Here is a 14,623-nt window from a genome sequence, read left to right on the forward strand (position 1 = left end):
CCCCAAAGAACTAAGTGTGCCCCTGCTGATTCAGTAGTTATAATCTTTACACGCTGGACAAGACTATAAAATTTAAAATATCTGTCTTTATTTGATATGCTTCAGAAAATATGAACATTTAAGCTACTCTACTGATGCTGTGAGACCACGTTTCTGACTGTTTCTAAATGACGTAGAAATAAACACACACATAAACACATTAAATCATCTTTACGCCCTGTTTTAGTGTCATTCTGTTTCAAATGGATTATGATGCCAAGTTAATATCAGGTGTAAGCGGGGCCGGGGTGCACAAAAAATAGTCCACTATATTTCACAGTACTGGTATTCCATTCCACCATAACTCTTGATTTATGTCATGTTGGAATCCTATAAGAAAAATCTCTCTAGTATTGTTTAGGATTGGTTCCAAAATGTGATTCCAAACTGAATCCTATAAAGTTCTTACTGTATCCCCTTAGGACTAGACACAAATCCGGCATAAAGACATGTCAAAGTCAGCTCAAACCCAGAGTTTCACTAAATTACATAAGGAATCTCAGAGATCCTTATCCTGTCATCCAGGAGAGCCTGTGGGAAATGGAATCCCGTCTTCATTGGCTAGCGGGGTGATTTGATGTAACATCCTGTGTGGGATCACGGCGGCAGCGGCAGACGAACCCGATGCCCTGCAGATGGTGCCTTAGCTCGTGCGCCCGCCCCGCTCCGCTTCGCACTCGACCGAACGCGAGCGCACAGACGCGTCTCCGAAGTGTGCGCTCTCGTGAGCTCATGTCATTCCTCCCACTCTGCTCCGTCATCTCTCACACAGGACCGCGCTCTCCGTTTTAATTCAGCCTATTGCCACTGAATAAGGCACTGCCCCTGAGAGCGAACCGGTGCGCTTTTGGAAACGGGAGGCTTCGCTGTGGACGCGTTTACCCGCTGCTCTTCGCCCTTGGATTTGATTCGCACATCACGCTTCTTTCTTCTGTCCAGAATGGGGTTTGGCGTGCTGGTGCTTCTGTGCGCTCTCACCGGGCTGGTGTTTGGAGACAGTAAGCCCAAGACATGCTCGGACATCAGGCAGTTCTACAGCAGCAAGGGGTTCAATCTGAACGGAGTCCCGCAAACAGTAATATCCGGTAGGTGAACCGGTCAAACCTTCATTTCAGCGCGAATGACAGTTGTGATGAAGACACTGGATGGTCTTCAAAGACAAACTTGAATGCAAGTAGTTACTGTGCGATTCAAATGCAGTATCATTTTATATTATCAGCATTCAAGACAAATTTCATACTCAACACATTGACAGTATTTCAAAGTGTAGTAATACAGATAACTATTTCAATATTTAATGCATAATTAATTAATAATTGAGCCCATTAACAGGAGTAAAGTTTAGAAAATAATTTCTACTGGTTGTCAAATGATATGATCAATATGGGTTATTATTAGTTATTGGTAAGTAACAAAAGTTCTAAATTAAATATTTTTTAAAAGCATACATGAAAAATGTACAGTTATTACATTATATATTACATTACATTAGTTATTATATATATATATATATATATATATATATATATCACATACTGTACATGTTTTAGAAGGCTTTGATTCTGATAAATATAATCAACTAAAAAACATTATTATTCATATACATTTTTAATATGATATGGGATGCCATTGTTTTATTTATTTTACAATATTTTACAAGGATTCTTGACTAAAAATCTGACATTTTTATACCTTTTCTTCTCTCTGAAAAGCCACTTATGCATGAGACCTGTTTGTTCATCTCACTGTCTGTCACAGACCCCTGTCCTGCACATATGTGACACTCCCACAGGTCTTGGGACTTCATAATAATTTTCCATGACAGTAACAGATTCCATAACAGTTTTCCAGAGCGTTTCTTCTGCTGTCAGCCGGTTTGAATGTGTGGCATAGTTAAAGAGATTTACTGGTGATTATGAGCTTTCTGCAGTCTCTTACTGTGTGTGTGTGTGTGTGTGTGTGTGTGTGTTTGTGTGTGTCAGGGTGGAGTGTCATTCACATACTCCATGAAGGTAGAGTTTTCACTTTAGATTTTTGAGAGCTGAAACCTCAGTGGGTGTGCTGTGTTGTACAGCTAGTGATTTCACACGCACAGAAGACCTTGGTTTCTCTTTGTTTCATTGAATTTTTCTATGACCCTATTGCTCTACTGTGCTGCAGCCTGAATGTATTTTTACCCATCATCCTTTTGCGTATGACGCACAAGCTGATCCTGGTCTGTATTCCCTAATGATCAGAACGTGTCCTCCATTTAGAAGATTAATAGAGGTGAAAATCAGACGTTAGCTGTTGTACATTAATGTGATGGAGTTATTATCCTCATAAACATGTACAACACGTCCAGACGCATTCAATCAGAGTGATGCATCATTGTGATCAAGCACGTTAACACCGCTGTGTTTAGACAGCACGCTCTAACGTGTGTAAGTGATGACGATCAAGCCCCTATCCCTAACTTCTCATCCATGAGGAGACGATGAAATTTAATTGAAAGTAATTGTTTCAGAGTCAAGAGTTTCCCCTAGGAAATGTTCTGCAATTATACTGCAGAGATCTTTCTTGGGTTATCCACTCAAGAGCTGACATACTTGTCCGCCCATGCGTAAAACTGCAGGAATCTGATTTTGGTTTTTGTGAATATTAAAGTTGCAACTTGGATCTTCTTTAGCAGTCTCGATGACATTAATAGAGCCATCCATTTTTTTCTACTCTTCTCGCTCTTTTTCCATTCTTTTTTCTCCTGCGGCTAGTCAATGATCAGCATTAACTTTAGATGGATGAATTTCACTGGGGATGTGGCTATAATTTTTGATGGGAAAAGTCTTAAAATCTTCATTTGCATTTCTAAGGCTGAATTTGAACATTCAGCTGGATTGTATATCATCTTTCACTCTGACTCATCAGAGATGAACTTGACACCAACCCTGTGAGGGATATGTTTTGGCCTTTGGTTGTGTTTGTGAGTGTGTGTGTGTGTGTGTTTATGTTTATCATGTTTTATCTAGTAGAACATTGCAAAGCTCATCTAAAAGCAGCTGTCTTCTATCAGGCCCCATGAGTTCTGTTTTACTCATAACTGAGTAATCATATTCCCCTGGTGATTCGGAGAGGGGATCCAACCTCGGTGAACTGTGGCACACCCTACTAATGGCCCGAACAAGCTGAGCAACCCACACCAGAGCCTGAGGTTACAACAATACACAACGATAATCTCTTCTTGACCTTATTTCGAGAATGATTCAGTGAGAAATCAGGTCAAGATGGCCCCTGTCAGTTCTTATCAGGCTCATATCAGGAATCATCTTAGGAAAGCAAGCCAAGTTCAGCTCACCTTTTATCTGAGCGTACTTCTTATTTTCCTTTTTTGCTCTATTCATGTGTAGTAGGTGGAGTTACGCCCATTTTAAAAATGGTCATCTCATGGAGTCCTTCAAAGTGTTGCGATGCAACAGAAAACAGTTAAGAAGCATTATTGTCCAGTATGCTCCAATCATATATCACATTAGTTGTACTAATCATATTAGACTAGAGGCCAGTCAATATAGGTATAACAAATTCTCCATCCTTAATGGATTATGTTATTATTTCCTTTTTCTCTTCTTTTTTTTAAAAAAAGCATATGGGGTTAGAACCACATGCATTGTAGTCCTTGCATTTATTTAGCATATTGAGTCATGGTGTTCATATGGCGTACCTGGGTTTGAGTCCAGCCATGCAAAATTGTTTAATTATATATATTTAAATATTTTCCGTGTAGCTTTCCATGTATTATTATTATTTATTTATGTTAATAAGTGTATAATAGCTACCCCTGTATTATTATTTATTTATTTACCAACTCATTGTTCATTTATTTACCAATAGCATCTGAAACTGCATTGAACCTGATGACGACGTGTAGCGCCCCCTAGCTGTGACTGTAGAGTATGCAGTGGTCATAAAGCAGCTGTCAGTAGTCATGTTTTAAGTCATGGACACAGGCGAGCATGAAAGAACTAATGAGGTCCCTGAGCCGTGGCATCCTATTGGGTGATGGCCGCTGTTGCATCTGCTGGAGGCAAATAACGGTTGCTCGAAGTGAAAGGGTTCATAGTAACATCATAGACTGTAGAACTTCTTTGAGCATGAATATTTCAATATCTAAGTTGAGCACATTTGCTATAGGGCATGATTTTTGTTTTATTATTCATTCTGTGCACTGTGTGTGTGTGTGTGTGTGCATGCAAAATCGTTGGATTTTGTATTGATTTGTTGTAAGTGTGTATTGATTTGCATGCACTGATTTTAAATGTTTGTTGGGGTCACACAACATGCTTTCGCAATGGATTTGTGCGTTTATCTTCCAGTCCATAGCAGGATGAATTGAGGATGGGGTATTCCTATGCACACACACATAGACACGGAGTGAAGTGTTTATAGTGCTGATGCAGTAGATGTTGAAGGCATTAAGCTGTAATCTGCCCTCTGGAGCCTGAAACTCACCACATAGTGTTTGATGTCATGCAGAGCTGAGGAACCGCTCGGCACACTGCAGCAGTGAAGGGAAAAAAAAAGATACAGGGAAGGAGGAAGAGAAAACTGATATTGAGATTCTCATTCCGATCTGCTGCTTTTCTGTCCCTTTAAACAAGAAAAACAGATGGTTGGACTTTAGAAGTACTAGTGCTTTATTAAAATATCTCTTGATGTGTTGTTTCCTCCTTGATGCTGAAAAGATTCGTACGGTTTATAAGCAAGTGTTGTGCTTTGGATGGTGTTGTGCTGAATAAATCACCCCAAAATTGAAAATTGCCATTATTTGCTTAACTCTTGTTGTTTTAATCTTGCAAAACTAACTTTCGGTTGCTTTTTTCAATGCAATTACAATTAAAGAAAAAGTTGAATGTACTCACTATTTGAAAGATAAGGTATAACAAGGGTCGGAACAAAACTAACTTAACCAGCAAGACTTGTTTAGACTGCTAAGGTTTGCTTGGGGTCATCTATCTCTAACCAGACTGAACCAGCTTGAGCTTGTGAGCATCAACTACACTGGTCTTTTCAACTGGGCTGATCACTTCTCAGAGATTTGGCTTGAGTGTAATTGTCCTGTTTTAGGCGGATCCTGTTTTTTTTTTTTTTTTTTTTTGTAATTGGTAAAACATTAAACTGTGTGTCTATACAAGACCTTGGCATCTCTCCCAGGAAGTGATCCGCAACTGAATGATAGTTATGAAATCAGATAACGCCAGCACAGCGCTGTGATGTAAATCTGCAATCCAAAGCAATACTTTTTGAATTATCTAGCCACTAAATATGACAAATAACTGACTCAGATTGTAATACATGCAGTGTAATGTAGTTCTCAGTCTTCCTGTGAGTGAAGGACTCACAACCCTCCAAGAGGAGAGCGAAAGAGAGTTGTGAAAGACCAAGGTGACCTTTAGACGAAGACATTTTTGATGGATTTGCTATTGTGTGACATCCTTTGTAGGAAGAAAGAGAGACAGAATACAGTGTATATAGGCAGATACATTTCATAACCTGATATATACAGTCTCCAAAATGAGCTTTTTTCTACCATAACTGTTATAGCCAAGTGAATTTAGAGCATTTTTATCTATGTAACATACTTTTTGGTTGAGTTTAACATGTTTCTTTCATTTTAGACTCCTTTGCTGTGTAGCACTTGAATGTTTTGACAGTTTGTTTCATTCCAGTATGGTTAAATTTACCCTGACTCTGAGAACACGCTGTGTTTTCTGGAAAAGAGTGTAATCTTTATAATCCTAAACACATTTCCAACTAGCCATGATGATTCATTGTAAGGTTTTGCAAGTATACACATACTGGTTCAGATCAGGGTTTTGGCTGCTTACCTTAGCTTGGGTTGATTGGTAGATTCTGTAAATTCAATATAGGCCATTACCTGCACTAGAATCAGAAGGAAGTACGGTGAGAGGGATTTGAAAGAGTGATGTCAAATGTGAAACTCAATGGTGCTTCCTGTTAAAGCTGGGCCGAACGGCGAGCTTGCAGCTCTATTACGGAGTAGTGGGAGGAGAGAGCATGTTTGGTTTGGCTGGACTCGCAGCAGCTGTAAGGAGGTGTGGGAAAAGGAGAAAGATTTCACCCCATTCATCAAGGGAGCATCTGACATAATAATGATCACTAATAGCGCTTATGAGAAACATTCAGCCTTGTACAGCAACCTCATGCATGACCATGAGAGCTGTGAAAAACCTGCAGAAAAAGTGTAATTCTTTCATTATTTATTCAGCCTCATATTGTTACAAACCTGTATGACTTATGAATGACACATACTGTACTCTTTAAAATCTAAATACTTTAAAATCTACATACACTTAAATGTAGTACAATGAATTCTTCCTTTTCTTTCTTTCTTGCAAACATTTACATGTATTAAAACAAGTACTGACTCTTACTTATTTATTTGTGCGAACATTTAAATGTAGTAAAACAAACACTGCCACTAACTGTTGTATTGAAATCATAAAATATTTAAATATTATGCAACAAATACTACCATTTATTTATTTTTGTCTGTTTATTTATTTTGTATTAAAATCTGCAAACATTTAAATGTATTAAAGCAATTTATTTATTTAATTTTTTACGAACATTTAAATGTAGTAAAACAAATTCTGTCACTAAATTTTGCATTAAATTTGGATATATAATATTGTGCAACAATTACTACCATTTATTTATTTATTTATTTATTTTGAATTACAATCTGCAAACATTTAAATGTAGTAAAACAAATGTTGTAATTTGCTTTTGTATTAAATTCTGCATGTATTTACATCATATACTATCATTTATTTATTTATTTAAATATGCAAACATTTAAATGTTGTAAAACAAATAGTTATTTATTCATTTTTGCATTACAGTCTGCATAAATATCATGCAACAAATAGTACCATTTGTTTATTTAAAATCTGCACACATTTAAATGTAGTGCACTTAAAAGGCTGGTTGCATTGCATGTCATTTAAACAATCTTTTCACGGCAGTTCTTGATCAGAAAAAGCTGCAAGGTTGACCAGACTTTGTTGCATATCAAAAGTCTTGTTACGCAACATTGTGTGGGTTGGTTTTCATTATCAAAGGAACCAGTGAATAATGTGTATTTGCTGAAACCAACTATGACAAATTGGTTTTTTAGCCTAGAAAACAAAATGTTATGCAGTTCACAATTTCGTAATGCTAGAGTTTCCTTCTACTTTGGCTGAAATATTAATTTGTTATGACTCTAATGAGAATTTCCATTGTGCCTCAGTAGATGAAGAGGTTTTGAACAAACAGTGTGCTAATTGCGGGGTCTGTCCTCCCTGAGGCAAACGGGGGTTAAGTACCGCGTTGACAGCTCCAGTGGAGACGGAGTGGGCTTTTCAGAACTCTAGTTCATGGGTCGCAGTTACTTGGAAATGAACCTTCAATCTTTGTGTTGGGAGTGTAGATATTTAACTGTTAAGTTACCAACACCCTTACTATGGATACTGCAAGTTCTTGCATAACTTTTCGATATTTTACATTGACCCATGCACAAAAAATCTAAAATAAAAAGAAGAAGAAAAAAAGATGTTGTCTTGATGCTTTGTTTAAAATGTCTATCAAGTAGCAATGTGAGCAGCTTCTTTCTAGAAAAAACAACATCAGTGTAGGAACAATACTAAAGCAGGACAGAGACTGCCATCATGTCATCATTTATAGTTTCCGTACCGAGCAGGGAATTTCATCACAAACGTAATGTTCAAATGCTGTCAATTTCCATGCGTCGTCTTTTAGAGACAGGCCCTCGAGACCGGGAGAGAGATATGTTCTGCTCTCTTTGAGTTGGATGAGATTGATGTATTTTTAGATGTGCAAAAAGCTCAGGGCGATCCATTTATCTCTCTCATTCTCTGGAGAAACAGCTAACATTAAGATAACAGCACAAAAAGACGTATAAACTGTCATCTCACGCAGCACACTGTGTGTGTAATTAGAGACAAACTGGAAATTCTCTCTTGTTTTCTTGTTTGCTATTTTTACTCCTTTCTTTCTCTATTTCTGTTCCTCTGAGCCAAAGTTGTTCATAAATAATAGAGCTAATCCAGCTTTGTTTTGCTGTAGACAGTAGACGGTTGAATTTGTGTGTGTGTCTGTGTGTCCGCAAAGTATTAGGACAATTAAGTCACACTTAAACATGTAGGAATGCATTTGCATTATAAGACAACTTTTCAAACCAAATTGCATTCATTTTAAAGAAAGATGGTAGAAGTCACTTTTCAAACAAAACTTTGACGCAAACAAGTTAAAACAACAGATCAACTGTTCAAAATAAATACATATAGACAGTTTCTGGTTCTCAAATATAAGTGGAAGATACAGTAGTTGTGGTGATGAACTGAATGCTGCTTGTGTCCTCTGTTTCCACATCTCTGTCTCTTTAAATCCCATGTTCAGGGAAATGACCCTGCTGGAGGTCTGAACTCTCTCAAGCTCTCTTTCCATCTCTGCATGCTGATTAATATCAAATGTATGTTTCCAGTGTGATGTCAGCATGAAGTGATTTCCATTGGAGATCTATAATTTTTCAGACAGAATCACTTGGTCTAGAATTATCTATAATTGTCTGTCTGTCTATTAAAATTAACATAGATTTAATTGTACAACATCTAATACTAAAATTTATTTATATGTTTGTTTATTTGTTAATGAAATTAGCATGCAGTTAAATATAGTGTAATAAATAGTGTTTTATGTGAGGACTTTTAACTAACAATTGCGCGATTTATCGTTTGACAGCACTAATTCTTATGGAGCCCCGCACATGACATGCAAGAAAAAATTAATAAATTGTGCGCACAATATGTTAATTCATTCCCTCAATGTACTAAAATGTGCACACAATAACCATATTAATTCCTCAATTTCTTGCTAATCCGTTCTATCGATTTGCTAAATTATGTGCACAATTTACTAATTCGTTCTCTGTTTTTATAAATCATGTGCACGATTTAGCAAATTGAGGGAACGAATTAGTAAATCGTGCACACAATTTATAATTCGAGGGAACAAATTAGTAAATCATGCAAACGATTTAGCCTACTATTTTTTTTTCCTGCATGTCATGTGCGGGGCTCCATAAATTCTCGCAATGCTGACTTTTTTTCACACAAATCTCCAGATGTGGATTTTGAAATATGGTGATTAGTTCACAGATATTAGTTATTAACAGTAGCAGTTAGCTGATGAGGTTGAGTTTTATGGCAGATGTATGTGGTCAGCATACACTGAGCTTCTCTTAAATGAGTCCAGCACATAGAAGGAATCTGTCTCTTTGGCTGTGAAAGGAGGTGTTCTCCTCTGTGACCCAACCACATGGCATCACTCAACAAAATTGAATCGCAAATCCACACGGGAGGAAGGAGAGGAGGGAGATGGATGGGTCGGGAGAGAAAGACCATAAGAAAGTGAGCAATGCTGACACATCAGTTTTACCAGTGGGTCTCCTCAAAGTCATTACAGTACATTACATCTCACCATGACACGAGTCCATCTCTTTGTTACTTTCAATAGAAAGTCACAGCTGATTTACAGTCTACTAGAAAACCTATTCCTGTTCTTTCCCCGTTTTACTCTTCCATCATTCTTGTACCTGTGTGCTGTTTGAGCTTCAAATGTGTCTGTAAAAATGCTTCTAGCACATTGATTTTTGTTTTCCCATTTAATACAAGAAAGAATAAAAAATGTTTTTTATGCTTGAATCCGTGTTCTCAATTTCAGTTTAATAGATATTGGATAATGGAAGTAGAAATCACCAAAAATAAATTTTTGGTCAACCAGACTAGACTTGGGGTGGTGTCAGCGCAGTGGATAAGACACATGCCTTTGGTGTGAGAGACCCAGGTTCGAATCCACTGTGAGACACCAATGTACCCAATGTGTTCCTGAGCAAGACACTTAACCCTTATAGTGACCTCTGACATATATAGCAATTGTAAGTCGCTTTGGATAAAAGCGTCATTTAAATGAATAAATGTAAATGTAGACCAGCTATAGGCCGGGCCAGTAGAAACCAACTTGTTGACTAGATGAGACAAGAACAATCTTAGGAAATGTACTGTTATTATGAAGGAAACGTCTTTAATGGTTTTTCACAGGTTTTCCATCATTGAATTATGATTTGCTTTGGGTTGTGTTTTAGGGTTAAAGGAAATGCCCATAAAACGTAATATATAATGCCAATTACCAGAACCTTTACAGTTTTTCTAAGAATTAGAATGTAGAACTGTTTTAATATGTTTTTTGAATATCTTATATTATGCATACAATTTAGTAGGACTTTAAGAAAATACATGAAAAAGGTCACAAAAATGCCGTGTACATATGTTGCATAAGTTGTTTACGTATGTTATTCTCTCCATAGGGTCTTGTTTATGGAAGGGTCAGAGAGTATCTTAATTTCTTAATTTCATTCACAAATATCTAAATTTGTGTTCCCAAGATGAACAAAGGTCTTATAGGTTTGAAACGACTTTAGGGTGCGTTATTAATGACAGAATTTTCATTTTTGGGTGAACTACCCCTTTAAGGCAAACATTAGGTCATAATGTACACTAATCAGATCAAATACAACTAGAAAGAGCAATATGTAGCGAGCAGGTAAGGCTGTGCCCTTCATAGTGCCCTGTGCTGCTCTTTCTCTTGTGTAAATGAGACAGTCCAGCTGTTGGGAATCACAGTGATTAGCATTGTTACATAACAAGAGTGATTTCTGACTGCTGTTGATTATGTCTGACGTCAGACATGACCTTCTTTGTTTACATGTTGGCTGGGTAGCAGGCCCCAATGTATTTGTAGATACGAGAGAAAAAGCAGGGAAAACAGAAAGATGGAGTGAAATGAGGTACATGGGAGTGATATCATGCTTACTTTTTCCAGCTCTGATATTGACCCTTTGCATGCAATTTTGTGAAATGGCCCCAAATCGTCTTTGATTGCTTAGTGTAACTTGCTCATTAGATAGTCGCCATGATGAAGAATCTTCACATCGATGCCACTACTAATATGATATTATATATTTTTTGTTTTTATTTTAATTGCATATGTGTGACTGCTAATATAATTTATTTTAAGAAATGTGTGCATTTTGTGTATATTAAATTCAAACTATTGTTATATATATATAATATGCCAACAATGCACATACGCTTCCTCTGACACTGCCTTCCTTCCTCCTTTTCTGATTTCTCTTTCTTAGTTTCTTAGTTATTGATATTCTGCGAGAATCAGTTTGTTGCTTTGAGATGAATAGATATAGCTCTCAGAGGTCTGGCTGTGGATGGAGAGTGAGTGTATTGATATAAAAGCTGTTGGTGGACACCGTCTGGCTTTTCTAGGCTTTAGCTGAAGCAGTAGATGTGACAGTTATTGATCCTCTTCAGGGATCACCTAATCCGTACCTGGCTCTTTGAAGCCTGTGCTAATGTTACATTTGTGCTGTCATGTATGGTTTCTGGGATTACTTAGAAGAAGGAGCCAAGGACCATTATACATGTGCGTGCGTGTGTGTGTGTGTGTTAGGGTTAGTTTGGTCCAGCAGTGTCAGGCCTTTTGCTCCATTGCATAAGGCCTGGTCCACATTTAATCTTAATACTGACACTTAGACTGGAAGTGATTGTCTGATTGACATGTTAAAAGACCAACCAAATTTAGTTTTGTTTTTGTGCCATTTCGGGTCTGTATTATCTGAATCTGCATCAGATAAATCAGTAAATAGTCTGTGTTTGTGCTGTCTGAGGCTGAGATTAGGGCTAGATAATTGTGAGAGATTGGGAAAAGTGTGTGTGTGTGTGTGTGTGTGTGTGTGTGTGTGTGTTCATATCATGACCATTGTGTGTTCTGTTCTCCAGGTGCTTGGGCTGTTTAGTCTAATCCTTCATTACTCTCATGAATGATGTGCATTTTGTGGTTTTTGATACACTCCAACAACATAGGCTCTGTTTGAAAGCTGACTCATTTCCAATAAGATGTTTGTTGCTTTAATTTGTAATTTTCTCATTTCCAGCCAAATGCACTGAGCCACTACAGCTGCACTGGAATAGTCAAGGCTGTAAGATCCAGGTTTTGCCGTTTTAATGTTGTTGATTCACCTGGGCACACTGCATTTCTTGCCTTGTACCTCACATGTGCAATGACAATAAAGATGAATCTAATCTAAATCTAATCTAATTTGATAGTTTCACGGCTAAATTTAAATACCAGCAGTTATTAATTGATAAAGCAGCATAAACCTTCATAAAAGTTTGCAGACCATATATTACAATGACACGTTCGTACTGCACATCAACTTTGTTTGAAGGCCAGTGGTTACACTGAAACTGAAGTGATATCATTACGTGAAAAGAGCCCCTGTTGAGTTTCTGAATATCGCAATATCGAGAACTTTTTTTGCAATAACTATAGTAATAATTCACACATATTTTAATTGAAAATTAAAATTAATATAATAAGAAATATAGTAAAAAAGATTAGATGTTAAATAAATGTTACACTTTATTTCAGACCCCATAGTCATACCCGGTCAATGATTTTTAAATGTGATTTATTTTTATTTTTTACTGAGCCTGATCTGTTCCCCAAAAAGTACCTCTGGGAACTTTTTTACTAGAGCGAAATATGTAGCACCATGTACTTTTCGAAACATATTTGATGTGAAAAGTCCTCTGAGTGGTGCGAAAAGAGTGTTTTTTTTTGTTTGTTTTTTTCTGTAACAGATGAAATAGATATGGTACGTTTTATGTGATGTTGGTTTTTGTACGTAAATGCAGTTCCGATTTAAAATGTCAGTTGAGTGGCGCGGTAAGTCTAATGCTCCTCAACGTACCATCTGCACTACACCTATACCTACCCGATCAAACCCAACGCAATCACAAGTATGCTATTTTAGCTTGTATATATCACTGAAAAAGATATGTACTTACTATTATGTATTTCGCCTCTTGCAAAAAGGTTCCTACAGGTACATTTTCATCATGAGATCAGGTTGTTTTTACGTCTCCGAAAATCATGTGGTTATTAGAATCTCCGAATGAATTAAATTGGATGTTATGAAAAGATTGTCTTGTTAGCAATGGTAACCAAATAAAGATGTTTATCGTCTCTTCCTCCGAAATACAAAAATGTTGCAGCATCAGTAGTGCCAACACATAACAGTACGGGCGTCCCGAGTTCGAATCCTGGCTTTTGGACCTTTCCTGATACCGCCACCCCCCCCCTCTCCAAAACGTTGTTAATTGAATTGTGATGTGGAATCAGCAATTTCTTACAAATGATATTGGTCCCTACCTAGTGAATTTTGGAAGACATTGCTTCAGGATGGCTCTCTGAAGCAATTGTTTTGCCAATGATAGTTAACATGTCTGCCATTACCACGGTCAGGACTGTGGATTTTATTTACAAGACATCTATCACCTGAATGGGTGACAGTGTTCAGAGCCCCAACAGCTGTGTAATCCTCCTCTGCAGGCCATCATGGGTTAGATTATCACAGTGGGCGGCCTTGTAGTAATAGACCGTTCTGATGCATGCTGGGAGTCTAATGACATCATGTTGAGATTGCGCAGAGCTGGGTCATGATACAGCGTGTTACAGCCGCTCTCAGATTAAAGCCTTTCACCGCTGATGAGATGACAATGAATGTGTAGACAGAAACTCAGTTGGTATATGAAAGAGTCTCGAGCACACAAAGACAACCGCATAAAGCTCTGACATCACATTCACAGACATCACAGGAATCAGCTGATCTTTATATCACAACACCCTGTTGTGGTTTCTTTTATTTCTTTGTTCAATAAGATTTTGAAAAGTTCTATACATAAACTCTGAAGAAGAAAGACCAGACAATATTCAGAAAACAACTTACCCTTGGCAAAACTATAGTGCATAGTTTTACCTCTTTTGACTATTTATTTTATTTTTATTTATTTTGAAGTGCACGATATTTAGGGTGAATTAATGACCGAACTGAAATTTCTCTTTAAGGGGAAACTTTCTAAAAAACGAATATGGTCCTTTTAAAACTAAGCTCTAAACTTTATGACACGACCTCTTCAGCTTCTCTTGGCACCTGTGTTGATCTCGTCATGGTTTAATGAGAACGTGAGGACAGTTCACGCAGAAGCCAAACCCAGTGTGTGGTTTGTTAGTGGAGGTGAGGGATGAGTGAGGGAAGTGTTTGGTCTCTGTTGGGTTTTTGGCAATGACGTGGTATTCCGTACTGTTTGGTGAACTCAGTGTTTGTTCTTCAGTCTAACTAAAGACAGAAATGCATTAGAAGAGACAAAAAACACAAACAGAGAGTGAGAGAAAGATATTGCAGGGTTTGTTCCCCGTGGGATTAAAATGCCTCTGAGAAATTGAATATCTGAGGAACATCAAGGCCGTAATCCGTTTCTAAGCGGAACACTGGAGCTTCTTCCCTCCCTCTGTTTTTCTTTGCTCATCTTTCTCTGCATCCGCCCTCTATCCATCATTCTCTCTCCTTGTCCTTGTCTCACTCTTCTGCTTTTCACCATCTGTCCCCCTATCA

The 14,623-nt window shown here is 37.5% G+C and overlaps 1 protein-coding gene across 1 annotated transcript in view; it reads left to right on the plus strand.

Annotated features, from left to right (window-relative positions):
• The first annotated feature begins 667 nt into the window (after positions 1-667).
• The window catches only part of gpc1b (glypican 1b), a 60,205-nt gene continuing 46,249 nt past the window's right edge, over positions 668-14,623 (plus strand). Inside the window, exon 1 of the mRNA XM_052548550.1 lies at positions 668-1,124. Within this exon, the coding sequence (XP_052404510.1) occupies positions 980-1,124 (145 nt within the window). The 5' untranslated portion in view covers positions 668-979. The remainder of the gene's footprint in view (positions 1,125-14,623) is intronic.

The sequence above is a fragment of the Carassius gibelio genome, chromosome B2 (genome assembly GCF_023724105.1).
Source record: "Carassius gibelio isolate Cgi1373 ecotype wild population from Czech Republic chromosome B2, carGib1.2-hapl.c, whole genome shotgun sequence".
In the NCBI taxonomy this organism is placed as follows: Eukaryota; Metazoa; Chordata; class Actinopteri; order Cypriniformes; family Cyprinidae; genus Carassius; species Carassius gibelio.